The sequence below is a fragment of the Rana temporaria genome, chromosome 11 (assembly GCF_905171775.1).
Source record: "Rana temporaria chromosome 11, aRanTem1.1, whole genome shotgun sequence".
Taxonomy (NCBI): Eukaryota; Metazoa; Chordata; class Amphibia; order Anura; family Ranidae; genus Rana; species Rana temporaria.
Window position 1 is genome coordinate 108,066,773 of NC_053499.1, and position 19,424 is coordinate 108,086,196.

The 19,424-nt window shown below is 42.3% G+C and overlaps 1 protein-coding gene across 1 annotated transcript in view; it reads left to right on the forward strand.

Annotated features, from left to right (window-relative positions):
• Positions 1 to 19,077, forward strand: part of ACTN3 (actinin alpha 3) — a 121,268-nt gene extending 102,191 nt beyond the window's left edge. The window contains exons 15-21 of the mRNA XM_040328808.1: positions 1,151 to 1,333; positions 9,162 to 9,296; positions 9,467 to 9,646; positions 12,363 to 12,509; positions 12,669 to 12,734; positions 16,140 to 16,298; positions 18,696 to 19,077. Coding sequence (XP_040184742.1) covers positions 1,151 to 1,333; positions 9,162 to 9,296; positions 9,467 to 9,646; positions 12,363 to 12,509; positions 12,669 to 12,734; positions 16,140 to 16,298; positions 18,696 to 18,854 — 1,029 coding nt within the window. The 3' untranslated portion in view covers positions 18,855 to 19,077. The remainder of the gene's footprint in view (positions 1 to 1,150; positions 1,334 to 9,161; positions 9,297 to 9,466; positions 9,647 to 12,362; positions 12,510 to 12,668; positions 12,735 to 16,139; positions 16,299 to 18,695) is intronic.
• Positions 19,078 to 19,424: the final 347 nt, after the last annotated feature.

Sequence of the window (19,424 nt, forward strand, 5' to 3'; positions counted from 1 at the left end):
TGCACAGCATGCTTACACACACAAGTTCCTGATGAGCTCCAATAATCCAAAGCTCCAAACACGGCCAGCCTCCTCACATCAGCTTACAATAAGCCTGCTGTGCATGTAAAATCAGGAGCTGGGACAGCAATGAGAAGAGAGCAGTAATCATTCCGAAAGAGATATTGCAGCAAGGCTTTTATTTTAAGCCTAATAAGGTGAGGGGCTGGGGGAAACTGTTTTTAGCACCTGCACTGGAAGAAAAACAGCACCTGCACTTTTATAATCACTGTGATCCTGTCAAGATTGCCTGCTTGCACTTTTGGAGTTTATTTTCAGTATGAAATATGAACTTTTTTGAAGACTTTATTTATTATTTTTTATCAGACTTTTCCACTTTTTGCACTTTCATGCACATTGATTGATGTCAGTTGCACATTTATCTATTTACCGCATTTGCCGGTGTATAAGCGACCGGGCGTATAAGACGACCCCCTAATTTGACAGTTTTTTTAGAAAAAATGCCTGTACTCACCGTATAAGACGACCCCCTTCCGAGGCTTCTGACGCTTCATATTTTTTCCTTCTGGAGCCATATTCTTCTTCCTTCTTGCTGGAGCTGGAACCAATCACAGCGAGTGATGTATTCTATTAATGAATACAAAGCCTGCTTGGATTGGCAGAGGCTGTAACATCATCAGCCCACGCCTCTTTGACTCTCAAAGCCAATCCAAGCAGGCTACTGTATGTAGCCTGCTCGGATTGGCAGAGGTTGTTACTCCAATCCGAGCAGGCTCTGTATTCATTTGAATACAACGCTCACTGGGATTGGCTAAGCGGTATATACTGTATGTAGCCAAAGCTACATACAGTATTACTGCACATCCAGCAGGCATCTGAGCAGCTGACCCAGCGTATAAGACGACCCCTGATTTTTGGCCAGTTTTTTTGAGTGTAAAAGGTAGTCTTATACGCCAGCAAATACAGTATTTGCTGGATTTTTATCCACCTGTCTTATATGGGTTACTGATTGATCAGTTTTTATCTTATGAATTATCCTTCTGTTCACCCATTTAGTTACCTAGTTATACAGTCAGTGAGTGCCCCCTACCTTCTTCTTTTTAATAGTATTTAAATAAAACACCAATATCTGTATTTTTTTTTATCACAGAGCTTGATCACAGCACATGAACAGTTCAAGGCCACACTTCCAGAAGCTGACAAAGAGAAAATGTCAATTTTGGGCATCCAGGCTGAGATTCAGAAAATTGCTCAGACCTATGGAATTAAACTTTCTGGAATTAACCCATACACCAACCTTACCCATCTCGATATTGCCAATAAGTGGGAGACGGTAAGTAAATATGGAAATTGTGGTTCCATTGATTAGCATAATAGTGCATAAAATTAAAGGTTTGTCATGTTATAACAGTAAGATATCTATTAGCCTGAGCTAAATAGTAGAAGCTAAATTTTAGCAATCTGTATATATCATAACAAAAGTTAAATGTACTAGAAACACTATATTTATGTTTTGTTGTAGTTGTGTCTTTCTTAAAGGTACATTCCTGTCAAAATTAAAAATTAAACCTGGAAATTCAGAGAGTGATGAAAGTCTACATGCTTGATACTTAATGTGTATTTCCCCTTTTGCGGTTAAATTGGGATAACAACTACATTATATTTGTTACATGTACCCATTTACATAACAAACCTTTCATTACCGTACATCATGGGACACAGAGCACCATAGTCATTACTATATGGGTTATACGCCACCTATAGGTGAATGGACACTGGCACACTCAAGACAGGAAGTCCCCCCTATATAACCCCTCCCCGACAGGGAGTACCTCAAGGAAGAAGATTGAGAAACTGTCTGTAATGCTTCTCTTTTGAGGGCTGGACCCTGGGATCCAGCTCCTTTGGTCACATATTCTATACTAAAAGGTTGCTCTGGCAGGGTACTGTATAGGTCCAAGGGAGAGGACCCTATATACAAAGGGACCCAGTCCGTGAAGGTCTATTATGGCATGGCCCACCATGATGGGTAAAGATTGGATCTGTCTGTTTCACCAGCAGTATCCTGCGGCGGGAATGGTAAGTTAGGAAGATCCTAAAGGAATCTAGGTTCGCTTTGGACTTCCTATTGTGAGTAGACTGTGTCTTGCCTGTTGTCTCCACTAGAGGGGCTGAAAGTGCATATCTGTGAATGTACATTACCATGCTTCTACAACCTTTTTCAGCCTGAAAATCCCAAAGACTGCTGGTTCAGTCCCTTACAAAGCTGGTACATATAAGTTACCCACAGCAGAGACAGCTGAAGAGTCCTTTTCCTCTTTGGTTCCCTAAAACCTCCACAGGATCCTCATGCTTTTCCTGTACACCCCTTACTGGAACAGTCAATATATGCTGAATGGCATATACCCAGATAGGCATTTTCTTCCTCCTAAAAGGTTTTCTCTTCTTTACCCTATGGACGAAAAATTCACAATGAGATGGAGTCTTCCTGCGGTAGACACAGCTATCTCTTCTGTAAATAGGAGTCTGACCTGTCCAGTGGACAATGCCCGGATGCTTAACCACTTACCCCCCGGAACATATTGCTGCCTAAAGACCAGAGTACTTTTTGCGATTCGGGACTGCGTCGCTTTAACAGACAATTGCGCGGTCGTGCGACGTGGCTCCCAAACAAAATTGGCGTCCTTTTTTTCCCACAAATAGAGCTTTCTTTTGGTGGTATTTGATCACCTCTGCGTTTTTTATTTTTTGCGCTATAAACAAAAATAGAGCGACAATTTTGAAAAAAATGAATATTTTTTACTTTTTGCTGTAATAAATATCCCCCAAAAATATATAAAAAAACATTTTTTTTCCTCAGTTTAGGCCGATACGTATTCTTCTACATATTTTTCGTAAAAAAAATCGCAATAAGCGTTTATTGATTGGTTTGCGCAAAAGTTATAGCGTTTACAAAATAGGGGGTATTTTTATGGCATTTTTATTAATATTTTTTTTACTAGTAATGGCGGCGATCAGCGATTTTTTTTTCGGTATTGCGACATTATGGCGGACACTTCGGACATTTTTGATACATTTTTGGGACCATTGGCATTTTTATAGCGATCAGTGCTATAAAAATGCATTAGATTACTATAAAAATGCCACTGGCAGTGAAGGGGTTAACACTAGGGGGCGGGGAAGGGGTTAAGTATGCCTGGGTGTGTTCTTACTGTGGGGGGGGGGGTGGCCTCACTAGGGGAAACACTGATTTTCTGTTCATACATTGTATGAACAGAAAATCAGCATTTCCCCTGCTGACAGGAACGAGAGCTGTGTGTTTACACACACAGCTCCCGTTCCCCGCTCTGTACCGAGCGATCGCGTGTGCCCGGCGGCGATCGCGCCCGCCGGGCACACGCACGGGAGTCGGGGGCGAGCGGGGAGCTAGTGGCGGCTATACGATAGGACGTATAGCTACGGGCTACGGGCTCTCGCCCAGGAGAGCCGACCTGCCGCCGTATAATGACGGTGGCTGGTCGGCTACTAGTTAAGGAACCAGCCAATAAAAGGCTGGAGTCTTTACTTAGGGCCTCATTTGTGGTGGCAGGTTCAGTAGCACAACCTGCAGTAGCAGCAATAGGTATCTGTCAGGCCCTTAAGGACGAGGTTAAACAGGTTATTAAAACGGTTTCCACTCAGGGAGAGCAGGCCCTTGAGTTAGCTGAGCTACCAAGGGCCTTGTGTTTTGCGTTGGATGCTATTAAACATTCTATTCATCAGGCATCACTCCTTGCTCTCCTATTGGTGCATATGCGTAGAATTCTGTGGCTGAAGAATTGGTCAGCTAAGTCTCCATGTAAAAAGCTATTGTCTGGTTTTCCCTTTCATGGGGAATGGTTGATCGGGAGGATTTGGATAAGCACATCCAAAAAATTACAAGTGGTAAGAGTACCCTCCTGCCAGTTAAGAGAAAGGGTAAACGTCCTTCATTCAAACAGGCATCCTCTCCGGTGCCAGGAGCGTCTGCCTCCAGATAGTCACGACAGCCTCTGCCATCCAGATAAAAGGGTAGGCCTCAGTCCCAAGCACAAGGCCAGAAGAAGCCCTGGGGGCAGAAGCCTGCTAAGCAGAGCCCCAAGTCCTCCTTATGATGGGGCGCCCCCACTCAATCGAGTGGGGGGAAGACTTCTGTGGTTCTCAGGGGCTTGGCAAGAAGAGATCCTAAACAGATGGGTCATCTCTGTGGTAACCCTAGGCTACAAGCTAGAGTTTCAGAAGTTCCCTCCGGTTCGCTTTTTAAACTCAAACATTCCCAAAGACCCAGGGAAAAGAAGGTCTTTGTTTCTGGCACTAGACCGGTTGATGTCTCAAGGTGTATTCATAGAGACCCCATCAGAAGAGTGGGGCATGGGGTTTTATTTAAACCTCTTCACCATTCCAAAGCCAAATGGAGATGTCAGGCCCATTCTAGATCTCAAAGATCTGAATCTTTTCCTAAGCATCCGCTCCTTTCTTAGTCGTTTCCACCTTGCAGGGAGAAGAGTTTCTAGTGTCACTAGACATGAAAGATGCATATCTCCATGTGCCAATCTTTCACGCTCACCAAAAGTTTCTGCGTTTTGCGGTAGAGCACCGTCATTTTCAGTTCGTGGCTACACCCATCGGGTTGGCCACCTCTCCCCGTGTATTTATGAAAGTTCTGGCCCTAGTTCTAGCAAGACTAAGGGGCCAGGGTATTGCGGTAATGGCTTACCTGGACGACCAGCTGCTGGTAGACCGGCCAGTATAACGGTTGAACCAGGGTGTGTCCAGCACGGTCAAGTACCTGGAACACCTGGGTTGGATTCTCAACCTAGAAAAATCATTCCTGCGCCCAGTAAGGAGGCTGGAGTATCTTGATCTAAATATAAGCAGTTCCCTATGCCCAGTTTCATTCAAGGCCATTGCAGAACAGCATTCTGTCCACTTGGAACAAGGATACCTAAACCTTGGATGACCTCATGTCTCTGACCCTAAGGGTGTGCCAGAGTCTCAATTAGTGGTTGATAACCAAGAATTTGCAAAAGGGGAAATCCTTCATGCCAGTTACCTGGAAGGTAGTAACAACAGATGCCAGCCTCTTGGGCTGGGGTGCAGTCCTAGAAAAAAACACTGTCCAAGGGAAGTAGTCAGACTCCGAGAAGACCTTGCCATCAACATCCTAGAGATTTGGGCAGCTTGTCTGGCCCTAAAAGCATGGACTTCAGGTTTGCGGGGATGCCCCGTCAGGATACAGTCCGACAATGCCACGGTGGTGGCCTATATCAATCACCAAGGGGGAACCAGAAGCCAGGCAGCCCAGAAGGAAGTGAATCATATTCTAGCCTGGGCAGAGGCGCATGTACCTTGCCTATCTGCAGTCTTCATTCCAGGGGTAGAGAAATGGCAGGTGGATTTTTTGAGCCATCAACAAATTTCCCTGGGAGAATGGGCTCTACATCCCGACCTATTTCTGGTCATATGCCAAAAATGGGATACCCCAGACATAGATCTGTTGGCATCCATGTTCAACAGGAAATTGGACAACTTTGTGCCAAGGACAGGGGATCCACTCACATACAGGACAGATGTGTTGGTGACCCCGTGGGATCAGTTTTCTCAGATTTATGTTTTTCCCCCCAGTTCAGCTGCTACCACGGCTTCTTTGCATAATTAAAGAGGAACGGAAGCTGGTGATTCTAGTTGCCCCGGCATGGCCCAGAAGATCCTGGTATGCAGAAATTGTAAGGATGGCAGAAGTGAGTCCTTGGTCTCTTCTGTATGGCCCGGACCTGCTGTCGCAGTGACCGGTGTTCCATCCTGACTTACAATCGCTAAATTAAACGGTTTGGCTATTGAAGCCCACATTCTAAAGAATCGGGGGCTTTCAGGTTCAGTAGTGACTACCTTGATTAATGCAAGGAAGCCGACCTCCAGTACCCTTTATTATAGGATTCTAAAGGATTCTTAAAGCACTTACGCCAACGTATCTACTGATACTGATACGCCGCGTAAGTGCACGGATGCGCCGTCGTATCTCTGCGCCGGATTCTTAATACAAGATATGCCTGAATTTTGGCTTCATCCGACCGACGTAAGTTTCCTACGCCGTCGGAGCCTGGGCGCATATTTACGCTGGCCGCAAGGGGCGCTTCCATTGATTTACGCGTAGAATATGCAAATGACCGATATACGCCGATTCACGAATGTACTTGCGTCCGTTGCAGTAGTATACGCCGTTTACGTAAGGCATACGTGAATGGGGCTGGGCGTAGGTTACGTTCACGTCGTAGGCATTGAGCTGTCGTATCTTTGGGAGTGATTCTGAGCATTCGCGCGCAAGAAGGGTATCAGAGTTGGCTCCTTTTTCCTGTAAAGAGCCATACTTAATTATTCATAAGGACAAGGTGGTGTTGCGTCCTCACCCAACCTTTCTGCCTAAGGTGATGTCAGGTTTTCATCTAAATCAAGATGTTGCCCTGTCTACCTTTTTTCCAGAACCTCATTCTGCGGAAGAATAATTGTTACATTCTCTCGATGTAGTAAGAGCAGTTAAAGGCTATCTAAAGGCAACAGCTCTTATTCGGAAAACTGATGTTTAGTTTGTACTGCCGGATGGCCCCAGGAAGGGGTGGGCAACATCAAAATTGACTAGTTCTAAATCAATTTGTCAGGTTATTATTCAGGCTTATGGCCTGAAAAGGAAGATTCCTCCCTTTCAAGTTAAGGCGCACTCCACTAGGGCAGTTAGTGCTTCTTATGCCGCGTACACACGGTCGTTTTTTGGGATGAAATAAAACGACGTTTTTCAAACTTCATTTTAAAAAACGACGTTGCCTACACACCATCGTTTTTTTAAAATGCTCTAGCAAAGCGTGGTTACGTTCAGCACGTACGACGGCACTCTGTTCCATTCAAGCTTGCGTCATAACTTGCTTCTGAGCATGCGCGGGTTTAAAAACGTTGTTTTAAACATCGTTTTACCCACACACTATCATTTTAAATGACACAAAAAACGACATAAAACATTTAAGCATGTTCGAATTTTTTTTTTGTCGTTTTTCAGAAGACATAAAACAACGTTTTCCCCACACGGTCATTTTAAATTACGTTTTTAAAAATGTCGTTTTTTTTTCATCACAAAAAATGACCGTGTGTCGTTAGGCAGTGCATCACCAGGCCTCTATGACTCAGATTTGCAAGGCCGCTACTTGGTCATCAGTGCATATGTTTACAAAATTCTATCGGGTGGATGTAAGATGGCGAGAGGATGCCACCTTTGGGTGCAGTTTGCAGGGATATATATATATATATATATATATATATATATATATATATATATTGCTTTTCTACAAAACTGACATACTCCCTGTAGTGGAGGGGTTATATAGGGGGGACTTCCTGGCTTGAGTGTGCCAGTGTCCATTCACCTATAGGTGGCGTATACGCCACATAGTAATGACTATGGTGCTCTGTGTCCCGTGATTACTACAAGAAAAGGATTTTACAGGTAAGCTGTTATAAAAATCCTATTTTTTGACTGAAAAACTTCAAATACACTTACCATTTTATTTATTGCTGTAGTGCATGCCTACCAGTCTTTTCAGACATAAATCATGTGACCTAAGAACCACTTAGGGTTGTACAGCAGAACTGTACTCATTTTGACCAAATGCAGGTCTCTTGCTATTGAAGGCCTAATATAGAATTTCTCCTACTAATAAGTTCTTACACCCACCAGTCAGAACAATGATTCCCTTGGATGTTTGATTGAGATTTGTGATACAGGCAGCAGAGAGAAAGTTTTTCAGAATGTACACTTTCAGTGACCCTATATGGAATTCTCTGGATTCATGCCAGAGCAGGATACACCAAATTCTGGTTAAAGACAATGGGCCAGATTCACGTAGAGCGGCGCATCTTTGTGCCGGCGTAGCACATCTCATATGCGCTATGCCGACGTAACTGTGAGAGGCAAGAACAGTATTCACAAAGCACAAGCCCCCTACGTTGCGCCAGAGTAATGTAAATTGGCCGGCGTAAGCCCGCCTAATTCAAAGTAGGGAGGTAGTGGCCGTAATCTATTAAATTGAAGCGTGAACCCATGTAAATGAAGGGCCGAACGAACGGCGCATGCACGCGCATGCTCAGAATCACGTCGCATTTACTCCCTAAGATACGACGGCTCAATGCCTACGATGTGAACGTAACCTACACCCAGCCCCATTCACGTACGACTTACGTAAACGACGTAAAATACGACGGCTGTTCCGACGTTTCCGACGTCCATACCTTAACATGACTTACCCCTGCTTTATGAGGCTTAACGTTACGCCGGACGTATGCCACAGCGACGGGCGTAAGTACGTTTGTGAATCGGCGTATCTCGCTCATTTACATATTCAACGCGTAAATCAATGGAAGCTTCCCTTGCGGCCAGCGTAAATATGCGCACAAGATACAACGGCGTAGGAAACTTAAGTCGTATTAAGCCAAAATTCAGGCGTATCTTGTTTGCTGAATCAGGCGCATAGATACGACGGCGCATTAGTGCACTTACGTTGGCGTAAGTGCTTGCTGAATCCGGGCCAATATGTGGACTTTCTGAGTAAAACATCGTTTCTTTGCTTGCTGGATAACAGGATCTTACAGATCTCACTTGTTGCTTAGAATTGCTTTTTAAAGAGGATATTCAGTCAGTTAACACAAAAATGTATTCAGCAGCTATAAACACTGTAGCTGCTTATTTTTTAACAACGGGACACTCATCTGTGCAGGGATCCAGTATTGTCCTCATCTGGTCTGTTTCTGGTTCCCAGCACTGCTATGTTGGATATGGAAAGCTGGCTTTGACTCCCTGCAACTTCACAGCTGGCTTCTCACTGTGCCTCTGTGAGTCGCACTAGGACCTATGGCGTGTCACAGCAGGTTGGGGGTGGGGGTGAACTCAGTGTAAATCAGAGCAGTTACCTGCAAGAAATAGGTACCCGTTCCTTGCCCCCCCTCCCCCCCAAAAAAGAAAAAAATAACTACCAAAAATTCTGGGCAAGGGGGAGGATAAGACAAAGTGGCATATTCCTTTCGAGGGAAGTTCCACTTTAAAAACTTAATTAATTTTTAATAGATTTTGCCACTCAGTATTTCTCATTTGATTTCAACAGGCAAAACAACTGGTTCCACACAGAGACCAAACCCTACAGGAAGAGCTTGCCCGTCAACAGGCTAATGAACGATTGCGTCGTCAATTTGCTGCACAAGCTAATGTTATTGGACCTTGGATCCAGACCAAGATGGAGGTAAGTTTAAAAGTTGTTATTCTTCAGATAAGTAAGTTCTAAAACAGTCATAATAGGTTAATAAAAAAAAACCTCTAATGATGCATTTTTCTGTCATTGTTATATACCGTAATTATAATTTAAATTACAGGAGAAATATTTATGGGCATTTTATTTTTATTCCTGTTTAGGAGATTGGTCGCATATCTATAGACATTAGCAGTTCCTTGGAAGACCAGATGAATCATCTCAAGCAATATGAGCAGAATATCATCAATTATAAGTCCAACATTGACAAACTGGAGGGAGATCATCAACTCATCCAAGAGTCTCTTATCTTTGACAACAAACACACAAATTACAGTATGGAAGTAAGGGACAATCTTTTTATTTACTTTCTCAGAGACAGAAAAGTTTTGGATGGAATTCCTTTGTGTTCAGGACCTATCATACTGCCTAGACCAGGATTTCTCAACTGTGGTTTCAAGGCAACTCTAGGGTTCTTTGCTATAGAGAGAGACGGTTTTAGGAATGGAAGGGAAGGAGGAGGAGTAGGCTGTGTTTTTAATTGAGTTTGTCCCATGTAGAATCCTTGTACTGTCAACAATGCAGGGCAGGGAGCAATGAGGGAGCAGAACAGGGGGGACGGTTTCCTTACAGAAGTTTGTCCCACAGATGGGAGAAACTTCAGGTTACCAGCACAGTAAGAAAGATAGATAAAACAGCAATGAGAGGCGAAAGAGTAGGATGGGGAAGATGAATAGTACTGACAGTAGTCCACCTCTGTTCTGGGCACAATCTCAGGCATTCGAAACAGAAGGGCTTGCAGTTAAAGGAGCAGGAGAATAAAGAGTGAAGTATTTTGGGGTGATAGAAAGAATAAAGGATTTGGGAGAATAAAATTAATCAGAGAGGAAAGTAGGAGGAGCTAGGGGGTAGAGGTAGAAGTGTATATGTAAAACTGTGGGTGGTTAAAATCTGACGGAGATGAATATAGAAAAGGAGGACTTTAAAGCTATGTCTCTCAACAAGGTTGAGAGCAGGATCTCTCAACAAGGTTTCAATGACATTGTTGTTAAAAGTAAAACAATTGTAGTAGATTACTGATGCACCAATGCACATTTTGTGTTGGAATAAATGTATTTATGCATGTATTTATTATTATATTTCTAACTCCCTGATCACGCTTAAGTCCTGGGAGCTGTACATCAAAAAAAAAAATTTCAGCGGTTCTCAAGACCTGAAATAATATGAAAAGCAGGTTGTGGCGCCACCCTAAAGTGTAGAGTGTAGACTAGTGTCAATGATAATTAATAATAATGTGTGGGTGGTACAATATAAAAAACAGAACAAAACAAAAACGAAAAATGCTAGTGATAATCCAAATAACAAACAAAAAATTCAAATGTGTTCCAGTGCTAGTGATTTCCAAAACAAAAACAAAATCCTCATTCCATTTCTGCTTCATGCACAAATTGAGTGAATCAATAAATATAAATATATATATGGTGCTGTGTGCTTTCAACAGACAGTACTCATACTGTAAGTGAAAAGTCTTTATGCAAAAATTAGTTCCATGCAATAAATAAATAAATAAATAAAAGTGCTGTGTGCTTCTTCCACGTGAAAAAACGTTGATCTGAATCTTCTGTGAAAAAATCGTGCTCACTCCCTGTGGTCCCGCACTCACCAGATACTTGAACCCCTACAGGGGTAACGGGCGTTCACAGTATAATATACTGACAAAATCCCTGGATCTTCCCAGAATCTAAAAATCTCGACCGCTCAGAAGAGGAGACAAATAGATTGCCCAATAGCGTGATACCGTTTTTAAAGTGATAAACAACTTTTATTCACATATAACAGGGTACTCACATTTAGTAGAAAGGTTAACAAACATATAACATAAAACGTGCTGTGGCTTAGAATAGCGTCTGCTCATTTCTAAGCCACAGCACGTTTTATGTTATATGTTTGTTATCCTTTCTACTAAATGTGAGTACCCTGTTATATGTGAATAAAAGTTGTTTATCACTTTAAAAACGGTATCACGCTATTGGGCAATCTATTTGTCTCCTCTTCTGAGCGGTCGAGATTTTTAGATTCTGGGAAGATCCAGGGATTTTGTCAGTATATTATACTGTGAACGCCCGTTACCCCTGTAGGGGTTCAAGTATCTGGTGAGTGCGGGACCACAGGGAGTGAGCACGATTTTTTCACAGAAGATTCAGATCAACGTTTTTTCACGTGGAAGAAGCACACAGCACTTTTATTTATTTATTTATTTATTGCATGGAACTAATTTTTGCATAAAGACTTTTCACTTACAGTATGAGTACTGTCTGTTGAAAGCACACAGCACCATATATATATTTATATTTATTGATTCACTCAATTTGTGCATGAAGCAGAAATGGAATGAGGATTTTGTTTTTGTTTTGGAAATCACTAGCACTGGAACACATTTGAATTTTTTGTTTGTTATTTGGATTATCACTAGCATTTTTCGTTTTTGTTTTGTTCTGTTTTTTATATTGTACCACCCACACATTATTATTAATTATCATTGACACTAGTCTACACTCTACACTTTAGGGTGGCGCCACAACCTGCTTTTCATATTATTTCATACCCTTCTCCATTTTGTGGGGATTGTTTTGCAGGGGCAGCCCCTCATACTTATTATATATATTTTTTAATCACCTGAGAGTCTATCCGAGGGCTCCAGACTATTTTTAAATATTCTGTGGCGCAGATTCATATTTTCGGTTCTCAAGACCTGACATTTTTTTAAGGGACCCTCAAAAGTAAAATAGTTGAGAAAGGCTGCCCATAAATTGGATGTAAAGATTCTAAAACTAGAACTCTTTTTCTACCACATTTTACTGCTATAGTAGTCTGGAAAATGTCTGGATATATTAAGCTATCACATGCTCTGTTTGCATTTACTGTCACCGCTAATATATTTTAATGCAATAATGGTTTTGTGCACCATTTAATTACATAAACTTATTGGAATTATTTTTTAGTCAACCACATCATTATAACGTGAGCTTAATCTAACTCCACCATTTACCTTTCTTAAAGCACATCCGTGTGGGCTGGGAACAACTCCTCACTACAGTTGCTAGGACCATCAATGAAGTTGAGAACCAGATCCTTACCCGTGATGCTAAAGGCATTAGCCAAGAACAGATGAATGAGTTCCGTGCATCATTCAACCACTTTGACAGGGTAAGCAAAATCTGTGTGAAAAATTCAGATGGTACCTGAAGATCCTAGCAAAACAAATTGGACAGAAATTGTTATCAATGCACACATCCTGATCCAAAGGCTTCTTATTTTATCTTAGTCATTGTTGATAACATAGTTTTTTTTTTCACTTGATTGCAGAAGAGGAATGGCATGATGGATCCTGATGACTTCCGTGCTTGCCTGATTTCTATGGGTTATGATCTGGTAAGACTCTTTTATACTTTGGGCATGGCTATTGGAGTTAGGGCATGCTGCAATTTAGAACATAGAGGCAAAATATATTTTTTTTTTTACTGATGAAACAATTATGTAGAATAAAGAGAGGCCTCTTGTAAAACTGGAGTATACAGTAAAGGGGTACCATCATCATAATAACAATTGAAGAGTTCAAAGGAGACAATGCCCCTATTAGTCTCCAAGAGAAGGAAGGAAGGAATGGACTATCTCAGTATCCTGAACAATGTACACAAGTAATAAAATACAATTTTTTTTATTTATATACACATGTAACAAAGAATCCACATACAAAAGAGACAAAAATATAAATGTACACATAAATGTATTCAAATTGGTCTATACATGTGTTACACTGGCACTTGATTACCTTCAAGATGGAGATAGGAGATACAGTGGGTCGTCAGCGGACACAACAAGGCTTCTCTTCATGTTTCGCGGAAATCTACCACTTCTTCAGGAGGAAGTTTTTTTTTTTTTTTTTTTTAGAGAAGGTCTGAAATCACAATAGCAGAAACGTACATAGTACTAAGGTAATGTGATGAAACAAGCATAGTATAACAATTAGGAAAGGGGAGAATGGAACTGTCGCTTACCAGTACAGATCAACACACACCAAGGCATCAACGCCACTCATATTTCCCTACGGCGATAATGGGGGACATATATTTGGTGGATAGGTTGATGCTGAATAGCAACTATAAAAGAGTAGTAAGATATATACATAATAAATATAGATGGTATCCAGATATAGGACTTTTAATCAATTAGGATGAAAGAAAGAGAATTGATTGAAAGTCCTATATCTGAATACCATCTATATTTATTATGTATATATCTTACTACTCTTTTATAGTTGCTGTTCAGCATCAATCTATCCACCAAATATATGTCCCCCTTACCCGCCGTAGGGAAATATAAGTGGCGTTGCTGCCTTTGTTTTGTCATGTGTTTTGATCTATACAGGTAAGTGTCAGTTCCGTCCTCCCCTTTCCCACTAGTTATACTATCCTTGTTTCATCATATTACCATGGTATTATATATGTTTCTGCTATTGTCATTTCAGATCTTCTGTAAAAAAAGTATCTTCCTCCTGAAGAAGCAGTAGATTTCCGTGAAACATGTAGAGGAGCCTTGTTGTGTTCACTGAGGACCCACTGTATCTCCCATCTTCATCTTGGAGGTCATCAGGATGACATTGTATTTCTGGAATTACCTTGACCTAAGCCCTAGTTACTAGAGACTATACAGTGCATCCGGAAAGTATTTACAGCACTTCACTTTTTACACATTTTGTTATGTTACAGCCTTATTCCAAAATGAAGAAAACGATTGTTGGGACTTTATATGAAACCATGACTAAATAGTGCACAGGTCTCCATCCCTAGATACTTGAAAAAGGAAATGGCAATAGGGGCAGGGAAGTGGGACTTTATAAGAAACAAAACACTGGGGCAGGATGAGTCAGTCAATATGCTAAACACAACATTTAATAGTAGCAACATTGAGTATAGTACATCATTTTTTGTAATATACTCAATGTTGCTACTATTAAATGTTGTGTTTATCATATTGACTGACTCATCCTGCCCCAGTGTTTTGTTTCTTATAAAGTCCCACTTCCCTGCCCCTATTGCCATTTCCTTTTTCTTATTCCAAAATGGATTAAATGTATTATTTTCCTCAAAATTCTACAAACAATACCCCATAATGACAACATGAAAAAAGTTTGTTTGAAATCTTTGCAAATTTATAAAAAATAAAAACAAAAAAAAATCCTATGTACATAAGTATTGACAGCCTTTTCTCAATACTTTGTTGAAGCACCTTTGGCATCAATTACATGCGCAAGTCTTTTGCATTCGATGATACAAGCTTTGCAAACCTATTTTTGGGCAGTTTCTCCCATTCTTCTTTATAGGACCTTTCGAGCTTCATCAGCTTGGATGGGGAGCGTCAGTGCACAGCCATTTTCAGATCTCTCCCGAGATGTTTAATCATGTTCACATCTAGGCTTGGGCTAGGCCACTCAAGGACATTCACAGAGTTTTCCCGTAGCCACTACTTTGTTAACTTGGCTGTGTGCTTATGATCATTGTCCTGTTGAAAGATGAACCTTCGCCAAAGTCTGAGGTCCAGAGCGCTCTAGAGCAGGTTTTTATTAAGAAAGTCTCTGTACATTGCTGCATTCATCTTTCCCTGATCCTGACTAGTCTCCCAGTTCCTGACACTGGGATAGTATTGGCCAGGTGATAAGTGGTGCCTGGTTTCCTCCAGACATGATGCATGCCATTCAGGCCAAAGAGTTCAATCTCTTTTTCATCAGACCAGAGTCCTTCAGGTGCCTTTAGGCAAACTCCAGGTGGGCTGTCCTGTGCCTTTTACTGAGCAGTGGCTTCCGTCTGGCCATTCTACCATACAGGCCTAATTGGTGGAGTGCTGCAGAGATGGATGTTCTTCTGGAAGGTTCTTCTCTCTCCACAGAGAAATCCTGGAGCTCTATCAGAGTGACCATCGGTTTCTTGGTCACCTTCCTGACTAAGGCTCTACTCCCCCGATCGCTCAGTTTTGCCGGGCGTCCCGCTCTAAGAAGAGCCCTGGTGGTTCATTTGGGACCTCATTGCTGCAGACATTTTTCTGTACCCTTCCCCAGATCTGTGTCTCGGTACAATCCTGTCTCAGAAGTCTACAGGCAATTTCTTGGACTTTATGGCTTGGTTTGTGCTCTGACATGCACTGTTAACTGTGGGACCTTGAATAGACAGGTGTGTGCCTTTCCAAATCATGTCCAATCAACTTTACCACAGGTGGACTACAATCAAGTTGAAACATCTCAAGGATGATCAGTGGAAACAGGATGCAGCTGAGCTCAATTTTTCGTGTCATGGCAAAGGCTGTTATTATTTTATTTTTAATAAATTTGCAAAGATTGCAAACAAACTTCTTTCACGTTGTCATTATGGGGTATTGTTTGTAGAATTATGAGGAAAATAATGAGTTTAATCCATTTTGGAATAAGGCTGTAACATAACAAAATGTGGAAAAAGTGAAGCGCTGTGAATATTTTTCAGGTGCACTGTATCTGTTGCTGTATCATTTCAAACAAGTAAGCACTGCAGTTATGCAGATAATTATTTTCTCCCCTAATTTTCTGTAATAGCATGTGGTAGCTAAAACACCATTAGACGGAGCAAGATATTTGTCTGATGCTGTCCCTAGGTAGTATCCTCTGAGACAAGATTCTCATTTGGCCTCCAAAAAATATTTTTTTTGAATATAGCAGCGATGCGTTATGACGCTTTATTGTTTTTCTTATTTTTCCTTTTTTTTTATACATACTGCATTGCTCATATCAACTTTTTTTCCATTTTGTAGGGTGAAGTTGAGTTTGCCCGCATCATGACTCTGGTGGATCCTAACAACACAGGAGTTGTAACCTTCCAGGCCTTCATTGACTTCATGACTCGTGAGACAGCAGAAACTGACACTGCTGAGCAAGTCGTTGCTTCATTTAAGATTCTGGCATCTGACAAGGTCAGTAGAAATTTCTTCACATAAATGTTTATGGCTTGTAAGGGTTGGTTAAATATTCAAGTAATATAAAAGGGTGACATCTCCTTTATAAATTTATATGACTAGCAGGGTGGTGGGGCTGCTTTTCTGGCATGCAGCTATCTGATCTGAATGGAATTTAGGCAAGAGGCTTTGGGGGCAAGACCTACTCTGTGTTTTGGATGTTATTAAAGCCGAGAAGTGTGCAAGCTGGAATTTGCACATGATATGAGGTCGGTATGTGAACAGTTGAAACCACTGGCTCTGTGGTGGAGAACAGTGAGCGCTTGTTACTGTGCAAGCAAGCGTTGGTGCCCCAGATAACAGTAACCTGACTTTTGAGTGGATGCATCATTTACATGAAGGAGGTTATGTGGGTCATTGTAATAAAATTAGGTGGGCTCTTGGACTTCTTTGGAGACCTTTTAAGAAACACTGAGGGTTTAATCAAGAAACAAGAATGTAATGCTGCCCTCCCCACCCCCCCCAAAAAATCACACCCACCAAAAGGCCCCCCACATCCATTATTGCATATCATGAGAGGGTGGGAGTGAGAGAGAGAGAGAGAGAGAGAGAGAGAGAATGGGTGAGACTGAGAAAGAGGGGGTGAGAGAGAGGAGGAGTGAGAGAATGAGTGAGAGGGGGTTGGGAGAGAGGGAGGGTGGTAAGAAAGAGGAGGAATGAGAGAGAGGGATGAGTGAAAGAAATGGGGGCTGAGTAGAGGGTTGAGGGAGAAAAGCAGAGGGGGTGAGAGGAGGTGGGTGAGAGAAAATGAGGGGAGAATGTAAGAGAGAGGGAGTGAGTGAGAGGGAGGGGGCTGGGAGAGAGAGAGGAGGGGGCTGGGAGAGAGAGAGAGGAGGCGGCTGAGAGACAGAGGGGTTGAGAGAGAGGGGGGCTGAGAGAGGGTGTGTGAGAGAGGGGCTGAGTGTAAGATAGAGAGCGTGAGAGAGAGGGGAGGTGAGGGGGGCTGAGATACAGGGGAGTGAGAGAGAGATGGGTGGATTGTGGGAATGGGGGGTGAGAGAAAGGGAGTGAGTGAGACAGAGGGGGGCTAAGAGACTGAGAGACAGAGGGGAGTAAAAGAGATAGGGGGTGAGAGAGAGGGGGGATGAGAGAGAGAGGGGTGGAGTGTGAGAGGGGCTGAGAGAGATAGAGGAGTGGAGTGTGAGAGAGGGGTTGGAGTGTGAAAAAGGGGCTGAGAGAGGGGATGGGTGAGAGAGAGAGGGGGTGAAAGTAAGAGTGAGTGAGACAGAGGGGGGCTGAGAGACTGAGAGACAGAGGGGAGTGAAAGAGATAGGGGGTGAGAGAGAGAGGGGGGTGAGAGAGAGGGGTGGAGTGTGAGAGGGGCTGAGAGAGAGAGGAGTGGAGTGTGAGAGAGGGGGTGGAGTGTGAAAAAGGGGCTGAGAGAGGAGATGGGTGAGAGAGAGAGAGAGAGGGGGTGAAAGTAAGAGTGAGTGAGACAGAGGGGGGCTGACAGACTGAGAGACAGAGCATTGGCTGAGAGATGGAGGGGAGTAAGAGAGAGAAGGATAGAGTGTAAGAGAGAGGGGTGAAAGAGAGGGGTGGAGTGTGAGAGGGGGGCTGAGAGAGAGTAGGAAAGGTGGGGGGGGTGGGTGAGTGAGACAGAGGAGGGCTGAGAGAGACCACGCAGCTCTGTCCCTATCTGCAGTCTCCTCCTCTGCCCCACCTGTCCCCCTGTGCAGGCAGGTACAGTATGTATAGGATGCCTGGTACCTGATGGTCAGCAGCAGGCGGGGCCAAGTCTCCTTTTTGATACGAAGGTCTAACTGTTCTGCTCCTTCCTGCGGCTCCTTGGCAGCTTCCGCCTCCTGCAAGTCCTCTTCCTCCGGGTCCCCAGTCAGCCTGTCCTCCAGCCTGGGTCTCACTGTTAATCCAGGTTCTGGGAGCGCCAGGGAGGCTGGTCTGGAGCTCCTGTGAATTGCTCCAAAAAACACACAAAAAAAACACTCCAAAAAAATGCTCACCTGAATATGCTATGCTCAAGTGTGAATGTAGCCTACTTAATGAATCAGCAAACCATGAGATAAGTTGGCACTACTGCTTATAGATGGTTTGCTAAAGATTATAGACTAGTGCCCGTTGACAAGGCAAACCTGTGTTAATGTCTTCATTTTAAACTATGATTTCTGTTTTGTGGGTTTGGAAGGAAGATGGGAGAAAACTGTAATGAGGACCTGAGAATTTTTTTTTATTTTTTTTACTTTGTAAAGTTGAAATATAAAATGAATAAATACAAGTTGATTTAAAAAATTAAATCACATTGAAAATTACTTTCCAATAAATGCTGAAATTATCAATCAAAATGTATATGTATTGAAAAGAATGAACTGCATTTCTGACCATGTCTTTGCATTGCAGAGCTTCATCACCATTGAAGAGCTGCGCAGAGAGTTGCCTCCAGAACAAGCTGAATACTGCATCAGCCGTATGACAAAATACATAGGTGCAGATTCTATCACAGGAGCTCTGGATTATATGTCCTTCTCCAGTGCTCTCTATGGAGAGAGTGATCTGTAAAGAAAACCACCTTCCCCTGCTTCCCATAACTATTCCCAAGCTCCACCCCTCCCCTGTACCTCAGTCTTTTACCCAAAGGCAATGATGGCCTTCTGCAAATGTATCAAAGTGGCAAATAAAATGTATATGTACACTCTGTTGGTCAAATATGCTAGCGTCAATCAAATGGCAGTGAATAATGTCTCTTATGGGATTAATCAAATAAATATTTTATTTAATTTGATTATCTGTCTACATATTCTGTACCTATGTTACCAATTTTAAATGAATACTGACAAAGACGTTTTAACATGTACCTTGTATTGCCTGACTCTTGTTATGTAATGATGATGTCTAGAATGTCATAAAGAAGGAACACCTATTGGGTATCAGATGTCAGTCATTGTAATTGTTAAGTGCTTTATCAAATGTTCTTTTCTGGGACTTGTATTGCAGCTGTACTGAATAGTATTGAAATATATAAAGTGAAATGTGGGAATGAAGCCCAAATACATTTTGAGTCCCACATTCATTTGGAAACATCTATGTTTCATTGTATGAAGGCCAAAGTGTGTATATATACATTTTAAT